Raw genomic sequence first — 10,603 nt, 5'->3', positions numbered from 1 at the left:
GAGGTGGACTTAGAGGTCCCTTCTTCTCCAGGTGGGTGCCCAAGACTTTTGATTCCAACTTGGAGAAGCCATGGGAGTGTGCAGTGGTGAGAAAGAGTGGGGTAGAGAAGGAAAGGTTGATGCAGAGAGAAGAAATTGCCACTATCTTTCACCAGAGATCCTTGGCCCTGGTGTCCAAGATGACCTGACTGCCTTGAGGATCACAGAATTCATTTCCTTTGCTGGTTCAGTGCAGGGCTATGATGCTCTGGCCTCCAAGACTGGTGAAGGTAATCAGGTCAAGGAAGCAAACCACTGGTGTTGGGGCTGCAGACACTAGACAGTCAGATGGGGAGTCTAGGCCAATCTGTGACTTAGAATCTGGACAGTTACTCAGGTTACTACCTCCCCCACCACCAGGTACTCATCACCCTGGAAGTCACCTTCTGTGTCTGTCAGGTCAGTCTGATAGGTCAGTTCTACCCTTTTATCCTAGGCCACAGAGTCCGCCCTTAGCAACCTTCAGCTTGTCCTCCTGCCCTCCAACTATGTAAAAGTGAGGGCAGAGCATCACTGCCCCTTCCCAAACCCACTTCTCTGGGATTTCTGACCCAGAGAATTTTGTGGGGGATTGGGGTAGAATTTCACAACCCCAAGAGCTCCATCTCTGAAGCTGCAGAAGGATTTCAAAGAGGAGCTCTTGGGAGAAGATCCCAGAGGGTATAGCCTAGGAATCCTAATGTCTTGAGCCTCAGACAATCTCAGGACTAATTCCTGGGGTTAAAATTGCAGTTATGCCCCACACATCAATCCCTATTCCAAGAGCCAGTCAATCATGGATGGGAGTAGGAGGCACAATATTTAAACATTTCAACAGTTAGAGGGCTTTAGAGCACCCTGTCCCTCTCTCACAACACCTTGGAAATGGATCATTTTCAATCTGCAGCCCTGACTCTTGCTCTCTATGTGCCTCCCTCAGTCTCTCAGGCTCCTGGTCCACCCCCAGTATAAAGCCCGCTTCTGTTTCCACTGTTCAGAAGCCTTGTTTCCTCTTGGACCTTAGCTTTATAGAGAACAGAAAAGTCAATGGTCAAAATCTTAGGGGATTGCCCCTAAATACCTCATCTCTGTTCCTGCTCAGCTCCTCCTCAGACTAGACTTCCTTTGCTCTTCCTTCTACTGCCCCAAGCTCAGTTGGCTTTCTTGGGCTCTTCTCACCCCTCCTCCTTTAGCCCCGATCTGCCACTGAGTTTTCTCTGTATAGCTCCACTATCCACAAGTGGAACAGAGGTCATCTGGGGACGGGGCTCTGGGGATTGGGTGTCCTCCGGGCCCAGGCAGCCACAACCTCAGTCCCTTACCTGTCTATAATTAGCTCATGCAGGGCGGCTGGCTAGAGTAGCCCCACAAGTTTCCTCTCCCTGGGGGTCAGAGGCAAAGCCCAGCACCCAGGTGAGGAGGATGGGGGAGCTTGGGAGTGGCGTGGGGGAGCAGCCATAGAGACTGAGTAAGTCCAGGGTCCCTGGAGCAGAGAGGAGGAGGGCAGTGGTTGGACAAAGACTGGAGTCCTCAGCACCAGGAAGGGTCCCTATATCGCTCTCTGTCTCCTTGGAACTCGGAAATTACCTCCTTCTTGCTGTGTGACAGCCTAGCTCCCACAAAAACGCTGAAAAGAGGGAACTGTCCTGAGGTGGGAGCGACGGGAGGGTAGCAAAGCCTGAAGTACTGGGTTTGGCACTTTGGGAACCTGGTGAGTGGTGACAGGGACAGAAGTGCTTTTCCCTATAAACCCAAGAGAGAGAAGTAGCAAACTTTGACAGGCATCTAATTTCCTTCCTCTCCCACCTTTCCTCAGACCCAGCTAGTTCTGGGCCATGAGCTCCCCAGGCACGGTGATCTGCCCCCGAGAGGAGGGACTAATTTCTCCTCACTCCAAGAAGGACAACCCCAGCCTCCCTTTACCAGTCCGACGAAGTCCCTCCTGGTCCTCCTCCCCAGACGAGGACTCGGGTCTACTCGCCTTCCCTCTGGAAGAACCGGGCCACCCGGCCTCAGTCCCGGAGGATCTTCCTTCTCCCTCGTTGTCCCTGGAGGAGGAAGAGGAGAAGAATGAAGGGGAACTGGAGATGCTAGTGAGTGATGAGCACCCAGCTCAATTCTTTGCAGAAGCTCGAAGGCTTCGGGACTTGAGCCTGCTGCTAGATGAAGAGATATTAGTGCAGGGTCGAAGGTACGCGGTGCATGGGGTGGTCTTGGCTTCAGTCAGCAGCCTCTTTCGCTCCCGCCTGATGGGGAATGGGGGCCCACGGCCCCCCGTACAGCTCGATATAGCCCGCCAGGGCTGGGAGGCTGTGCTGACCTTCGCCTATGAGGGGGTAGTAGGTCCCGCCAAGTTGGAGGATGTACTGGCCGCGGCGGAGGTACTGGGGTCTCCTCGGGTAGCAGCTGCTGCTGTAAGGAGTCTGGACCAGAATCAAGGAGACAAGGAGCAGCAGGGACCAGATAAGGCCGAGGAGTTGAGAGAGAACCTGGGTAGCATCAAGCAGCTCTATCATGAGGGTATTGGCTGTGACCTGGATCTGGAAGCAGAGGACTGCCACCTGAAGGGTAAGTGGGCAGAGAGAGAGAGGGAGGTAGATGAGGCAAAAATGAGGAGAGGCAAGGATAGTTACCTACAGAGTTCCATCTTAGAGTCAACAAGAGGGATAAAGGCTAAGCAATGAGGGTTAAGTGATTTACCCAGGGTCACACAGCTAGTGGCTAAAGTCAAAATTTGAACTGAGGACCTCCCTCTTGGCTCTCAATCCTAAAAAAAAGTTCCTAAATTAAAAGGATTAAAGTGGAACTTGGATGCAAATGAATTGCAAGGGTATTATGGACTTTTTGTCTATTTATAAATTCCTTGTGCTCTCCATGTATGAAGGTAAGCAGCACAGGATTTACTGTCAAATAGAACATGTGCTTTGAGTTGTTTTTCCCATAGTGGTGATAGATTTACACTGACCCTGCACTCTCTCTAACCCTGTCCTCTCTTGAAATAAACAATATTCATTTACAGGACAGCTGGCTGGAGTTATTAGTACAATCTGTGGCAGGAGATACAAGTAGCAGCCAATTGGGGATAAACCCAAGACCTTGTCCTCGTTGGTCTGACCATGCTCTGGTGGGACACAGTACTAGTGGAAGGAACAAGTGAATATCAATTGACACAAATATGCTTGACACCCATTGGCAGACCTGGTATCTCACATTTGCTAAGTAGGTTGTCCTTCTTTGAATTCAGTTTACTATGAGCCTAAAGCTCTTATTCCAAAATGCCCTGGCAATCAAGATGACAGTCTTTCTGACTCATTCCTTATTACCAGTGGAGCCAGTGGCAAAACAAGTCAAATGTGAATTAATTTTTTTTCTGTTCAGCCAAGGAGAGGAATGCTGCTGACTCAAGTCAGATGTGACACTTATAGCTATGGCCAATACCAGAAACACAGCCACCCAGGCCTCGGTAGATCTTGAAAGCTGGATCTTTCATTTGTCCCTGGCCCTTAATGCTTGGTCCAGGTTCCAAAGGACCAAAAAATCTGGTGCCAGGATCCAAAGTAATAGAACTGAGAGGTAGAAAGGGTCTTAGACATCATCTAGTTCAAATTTATTTTCCAAGTGAGAAAACGGAGGTTCTTAAGGAAAAGGCAATTTAGGGGCTTAGAACCATGCAAAGACTTAATGGCAGAACCAAGACAAACCAAGAACTCAGGTTTTCTGGTGGCCAGTCTGCCGCTTTTCATTATATTCCACGGCTTTCAGAAGAAAATTGTAGGTGAGCTACATCTGTGTAATATAGTGGTCTTTAAAGCAATGGTATTGCAGTCTGATCCAATAATTAAGTGCCCAGTAGATGTAAGGTGCTGTACCAAAGCATTAAAGGCCAGTGACAAAAGGAAAGAGCCAGCCCTCAAAGTTACTAAGATCTACTGAATCTGTGTGGCTGTGTTCCTAGCACCTGCAATAGGTCTAAGTCCCATTTGATTCCCTGAGCAGTTTCAGCAGCGTGTCTCATGAATCCAACTGAATAGGACAGGATTATCAGCAGTGAGGTCCTGGAATGGGACAGACTTACTGGCATTGAAGTAATGCTCACTGCAAACAGTTTTAATGAATGCAGAAAAGATACTGGCACACTACCCAAGAAGCTGCTGTATGTCAAACCCAAAGGAAACTTGCTCAAATACTATATCATTTCTTGAACTTGGCCGTACCTACTTACTTAATCTAAACCTCAGTTTCTTCATTTTCAGAATGGGAGAGAAGAAGAGATGGGAAATGAACTAAGATGGTCTCTATTAACAATAGCCAGTGAGGAAATTATGGGTTTGTAGTGGATAGAGCTCAGGACCTAGAGTTAAGAAGACCTGAGTTCAAATCCTTCTTGAGATATGCAGTAACTATGGGATCCTGGGTGAGTCAATCAATTCTTTTCAGACTCAGGGAATGGGAATAATAACAAAGCCTACCCTACTCAGGTTATTGTGAGGATCAATGCATTATTTGAACTCAAAGCACTATTCTAGAGCAGTATAGCTCACAAAGCATTTTCTTCACCTTTAGGGAGAGGTAGTAGAATACAATATTATACCCATTTTACAGAGGAGGAAGCTGAAGCTCAGAGACATTAAATGACCTGCCCAGGGTCACACAGCTACTAAGTGTTGGAGATGCGATTCAAATCAGGGTCTCTTCTGAGTCAGCTCTAACATGCTAGCCTATACACTACTAGTTAGGCAGATGGAAGAAATGGCATTGGAGAAGGAGAACCAGTGTATAATTGTACAAATAGAATTGGATTTGGAGTCAAGAGACCAGAGTTCTAACCCTGACCTTGTCCATTGTTAGCTAGGAAAATTTTTCTGATTTTTGAGTTTTCTCATCTGAAAAATGGTAATCTTATTATCTGTCACTGATGTGAGGATCACATAAGGTAAGGTATCTGAAAGCACTTCAAACTAAAGACTACTTGATATAAAAATTCTATTATTAATCTGCACCAAAGCAGAAGTTCGAGCCATGTTTTCTCCCTCTGCACTTTTGGGCAACCAGAGAGACAGGCAGACAGATGAGCCTGGAGTGTAGCAATCAATCCCCAGGAGGCAGGCAACGTGCCAAACAAAGGTTTGATTGCAGAACTAAGCAAAATAGCTAGAGGCCCTAGGGTGACGGCAGCACCAGCTACCAAGCAAAGAGCCATCTTCACAAGGTGCAAGGAGTGGGCAGAGTTGTTGGTCTTATCTGAGTCTTTTCAGCCACATCTCCTGGACCTTGTAGCAATTACTGTCAGTGAGAAATTATATTAAATATAAAAAAGAATAACGTTCTGTTCCAAGTGACAGATTAGACTCTGTAGCTGGCCTGGGATAGCTGTAGTAGACAGTATAAAAGGCAGGTGCTGAAAACAGGTAAAGCTGTCAGGGTCAGGGTGGGGCCTGGCATCTGTTCTGACTCCATGTCCTTCCAAATTTCCTGTACCCACAGTTCACCGCGTGGCTCTGGTCTGTGGGAGCGAGTTCTTCGGGGCGATGCTTTTGAGTGGGATGCGGGAATCCCAGGGCTCAGCTGTTGTTCTGCGTACAGTCACTGCCCCAGACCTACAGCTCCTCGTCTCCTTTGCCTACTCGGGGGCCCTGCAAACAAACTGGACAGGCCTCCTGAGGGCTACTCAGACTGCCCTGCAGTACCAGAGCGGCTCCTGCTTGGCCCTGTGCCAGAGAGCCTTGGCTCGGGGCCTCAGCCCTCTCCGATGCTTAGCCTTGCTTCCTGTGGCCGAAGTCCCAGGACTGGAGAGACTCTGGGACAAAGCCCACTACTACCTCCTCACCCATCTGCCTGCCGTGGCCTCCTGCCCTACCTTCCCAGACCTGCCTGCTCCCTGCCTGCTCAACCTCCTGGCCAGTGATGAGCTGCACATACAGCAAGAGTTCGAGGCCTTCGAGGCTGTATGGCGATGGTTGGCAGCAGATCCCACTGGCAGAGAGCCTGAAGCCGAGCCTCTGCTTCGCTGTGTCCGTTTTGGTCGCATGTCCACCCGGGAGCTGCGGCGAGTGAGAGCTGCCGGACTGCCCCTGCCTCTGCCCTCATCCTTGCTGCATCAGATTCTGGTAGAGGCAGAGGTGCCAGGCCGAGAAAGGAGGCGGGAGCCCGCCCGGGCACTGGTGGTGGTTGGCGGGGATGGGCTCACGCCCGACTTAGCTCAGAGTCAGCCCTCCCGAGGCGTGTGGTGGGCACGGGCCTTCTGCAGCGGCGTGGGGCTGGTCCACACGGTGGAATGGGGTAAGCTACCTGCCTTGCCCCCTCCCGGGCGCTTCCGGCATGGTGCTGCCAGTCTCACTGGGAATGAACTCTACGTGTGTGGAGGGCAGCATTACTACAGCCACTCAGACACCTTGGCTTCAGTCCTCAGGTATGGGAGAGGAGAGGAAGTGGGGGCACAGTGCAGTCTTTGGTACCTCGTTGTCTTACCCTGTCTACTGGGGCTACTTCTGCCAGGTAGAAACCTCGTGGCAGTAGCCAGATATCCCCAAAGTTCTCCATCCTCTAGCTATACCTGCCTGGCAGAGGATTTCCATGGGAGGCCTTTTTGGGTGAAGTTGAAAGCAACAAAGTACCAAAAATCTGTTGGGTGCCAGATCTGGAGGGCAAAACTCAAGGAGGGAAGGCAAGACTTTCAAGAGCAGCCTATAAGTATGTAAGTACCAGAGCTAAGTCTAACCATCTCTCTTTCCTGTGTGTGTTCATAGGTGGGCACCTGGCCAAGGTAAGTGGGAAGAGTTGGCTCCAATGGGTCAGGCACGATGCTTCTTCCCACTGGTGGCTCATGATGGAAATCTTTATGCCTTGGGTGGGAGAGATAAAGGGGCGGCCTTGGATTCGGTGGAGGCCTACGATCCCAAGCTTGATGCCTGGAGGTGAGCAAAAGAGGGGAGAGCAAGCAGCAAACTTTTATTAAATGCCCACTATGTTCCAAAGAGATTGGTGATGGAGAGGAGCCAGGCCTCTCCTAAAACTACAGCCACTTCATGCCCACACAAAAATGGTCTTTTATTACTTTACTGTCAAAATGCACAGATAGGAAACTGTCTTCTCAGTTCTTAGACCTATAGAATCTCAGAGTTGTAAGAGAACTCAGAGGTTATCTAGCCCAATCCCTTCCTGAGCAAGAATCTTCTTGTTCTGTTCTTTGTGCTTTCTGTCTCTGTTGGGAATAATGGGATGCCCAGATGACCCACATCCATAACATTTAACTGACCCAAGATGGTCAAAAGCATGAGGGGGGCTAGAAGGGCCTACCATTAGGCAGGGAAAAGGAGGCCCAGATATCATCAGGAAGTTGAGCACATCAGCTGCCCTTCTCCACTGAGATGGTCCTTTATTCTTCCTACAGGACATCACCACCTCTCCCCACACCTTGCTTTGCACATGCTGCCTCTGTGTTGGATGGTCAGGTCTATGTGAGTGGAGGCTGCAATGAGACTGGTCAATACCTGGCCTCTCTTTTTAACTACAGCCCTACTCGTAAGCCATCATGGACCTTGTTGAGTCCCATGAAGACCCCTCGGGCAGGTCATATCATGGTGGCACTGGGTGGACGTCTCTACGTAGCAGGAGGTCTGGGTGAGACTGGGGACCTGCTGAGTTTTGAGACCTATGAACCGAGGACTGATACATGGATGGGCCTGGAACCTTTGCCCTCCCCTCATGTGGGAGCTGCTGGAGTCTCTCTTCAAGGGGAGATATTAGTTTTGGGGGGCTATAGCCATCAAACATATGCTCTCTCCCACCTAATCCATGCCTACTGCCCTGGCCTAGGCCGCTGGCTTTGCCTGGGAACCTTGCCCCGGCCTCGAGCTGAGATGTCTGCCTGTGTCCTTCGTCTATCTCCTGTGTAGCTGCAAACCCAGGAGCTGACTTAGCTCAGACTTTAATCCCTAGTGGGGCAGAGAAAGGAGTGGAACAACAAGAAGAAAAAATGGACAAACAGCATGTAGAGAGTAAGGATGTGGGGGAAGAGAAGAAAAACACTTGAGGGAAGAAAACTAATAGGTCAGATGAGGAGGAGGAAAGCCTTTATTTATATTAGGGGTTCTTAATGGTTTTTTGTGTCATGAATCCCTTTGGCAGTCTGATGACACCTGTGGACCCCTTCTAAGAATAATATTTTTAATTTACTGTATACAATATAAAATACATAGGAATATAAAGGAAACCAATTATATTGAAATGCAATTATCAAAATATTTTTTTAAATGGAGTTCTGGAACCCCAGGTTAAGAACCCCTGAGGAAAGGTGGTAAAGAACATCTAAGTGAGGGGAAAAGGAACTTTGGACAACTCCATCAAGGCTTATGACCTACCAATAGGCTGATGTATGGCACAGGCCATGGCATCTTATATTCCTAAGATTTAGAACTAGAAGGGAATTTAGAGATCCTCATTTTATAGATAAAGGAATCAACATCTACAATTTTAAGGGAGTTGTGTGGGTTTGTGAGGGCAATAAATGTAGCCTGGGGAAGGATTAGAAAGAATTGGGAGGAAAATTTGATGAAAGTTGGAAAGGGGCTACAAAGAAGCTTTTCTCTTCTTCTTTCCCCTTCACCTTGCTAGATAATTCCCTTTTTTGATTGTCCATGCCTCAAGCTGTCTATATCGTCCTGACCAGACCAGGTCATTCCTTAAATTGACCCTTAGGCTCAGTGTTGTGTTTCCATATCTCAACCATTAATTTTCCCTCTTGGGCACTTCTAGGTTCCAACAAGGTTGAGGTTTCAAGCAGAACAGCTCTTGACTAGGAGTGTTAAGATGTAAAGCCATACTGGGCAGTGGATAGAGTGCTGGATTTGGAGTCAGGATATCCTGGCTTCAAATCCTGACTCTGATACTTACTAACTGTGTGACTTTGAGCAAATCACTTAACATTTCTGATCATTAGTTTTCTCATTTACAAAATGAGAAGATCTCTAAAATGCCTTCTGGCTTTACATTTATGATTCTATGAAGAGTCAAAGTCCAAGAATGAACTTCAGAATAGTTACTGATAGAAGTAAATGTATATGTATCAGGAGGAGGGGGAGCAGGGGCTGGACAGGGAGATCATGTTAGGGGAAAGTAAGGCAAAGATGAAATTAGAAGAACCTACAGTGGAAGTTGGGGTTTAGAGGATGGAAGATGCGCTAAATAATCTAAACTGGCATCATGCCCAGATTCTGTGATAGATTGTGAGGTAAGTAGAAAGAAACATTTTTCACTTAAGACTCCTTGGCTGGGTTTGTAACAGGTGGATAGAAGGATCATTTGGAGTTCATGAGAGATGCATGGGAGTCCCCCCTTTAGTCCTTTTCCCTGAAATTTTCCTGATATCTATTTTCTGAGAGGGGAAAGAGAAAGGGGCCAAGATACTCATCCAGTTAGTCAAAGGCAAATAGTTATTTCAAAGGTGCTCCAGAGATATGCCTTCATTTTTCTTTTTTTATTCTGCACATAAGAAATAAATCAAGCATTTCCATAATGAAGTAGAATTTTTAAAAAGTGGATTGTACATGAAACTGCAAATCTATTATGTACAACATGCTTTTCCTTTTAAATATGTAATAAAGTCACCATATAACTTTCGAATGCATCTTGTTGGTGTTTCCTTCTCTCCTTTCTTTTGTTCTTTTCTAGACATTTAAAAAATGCTTTAATGCCCCCCTTTTCCTCTCTCTCTTTCTCTCTCTCTCTCTCTCACAACCCTATAGCAAACCATTCTAGTATCTTTGTCAAGAAAACTCCAAATGGAGTCTCCAAGTGTTGGACAGGACTGAAGGTCAAAACAGCAATTGTTAGTTCCTGTCCCTCCCTATTTCTTTCACCACCTTCTCATTGAAAAAGAAAAACATGCTGGAAATGCAACCTGTTGAAAGTATGCTGAAGTTCAGGTTCCAGGTTAAGTCTTGAGATGTAGATTTAGTTGTTATTGTTAATAAGGTGAAAGTTGAACAAAGAAAATCTTCCAAGGGAGAATATAAGAGATAAGAGCAGAGAATTCTAAAGATAAAATCTTGGCAATAACCCACAGATAAGAAGCAAAAGTAGGAAGAGAAGACTGAAAAGAAGCAGTTGGAAAGGAAGACAATCCAGAATAACATATTGTTTGAGAGACCAGGGGTGAAGAATATTTCAAGAAAAGAATATAATCAACACTGTCAAATGTTAAAGAGGCAGAGATTATAGAAGGAAAGAGAAAGAGAATAGAATCCAGGACTGGCTCTTGATCCATTTCATTCAGTCTTATGACTTCAGTCCACATTTCCGTCCTTAATTGGGCCTTAACACTGCTTCATAGCAATCCTGTTATTCTTACCTAATTAACTCTATCACATATTTGAGGGGCATCAGGTCCTCATGGGTAGAATATGAATGGTGATACAGCAAAGAACACCAAGGACCAGTTAAATACACCAAAAGAGTATAGCATCATAGAAAGGAAGAGAGGATAGTTGATCTAGAGTCAAAAGTCAAAGAGAGATCAAGTAAAGAACTAAGAAAGGACCCTTGAACTTATCAGCAGAGATCATTGATAATTTTGAAGAAAGCAATT

General features: G+C 46.8%; 1 protein-coding gene across 2 annotated transcripts; it reads left to right on the top strand.

Moving 5' to 3' along the window:
• The first annotated feature begins 1,367 nt into the window (after positions 1 to 1,367).
• On the top strand, positions 1,368 to 8,183 carry KLHL33 (kelch like family member 33). Of its 2 annotated transcripts, none has more exons than XM_044662341.1 (5): positions 1,368 to 1,431; positions 1,835 to 2,586; positions 5,503 to 6,427; positions 6,765 to 6,932; positions 7,409 to 8,183. In XM_044662341.1, the coding sequence occupies exons 2-5, from the start codon at positions 1,854 to 1,856 to the stop codon at positions 7,911 to 7,913; spliced, it is 2,331 nt and encodes a 776-aa protein (XP_044518276.1). In that variant the 5' UTR covers positions 1,368 to 1,431; positions 1,835 to 1,853; the 3' UTR covers positions 7,914 to 8,183. The 2 variants fall into 2 exon arrangements, with proteins under 2 accessions (XP_044518276.1, XP_044518277.1); XM_044662342.1 differs by having other exon boundaries at positions 1,427 to 1,486.
• Positions 8,184 to 10,603: the final 2,420 nt, after the last annotated feature.

Source organism: Gracilinanus agilis, chromosome 2, assembly GCF_016433145.1.
Source record: "Gracilinanus agilis isolate LMUSP501 chromosome 2, AgileGrace, whole genome shotgun sequence".
Lineage (NCBI taxonomy): Eukaryota > Metazoa > Chordata > Mammalia > Didelphimorphia > Didelphidae > Gracilinanus > Gracilinanus agilis.
The sequence above is the reverse complement of the archived record's forward strand: the minus strand, read 5'-3'. Positions and strand labels throughout refer to the sequence as shown.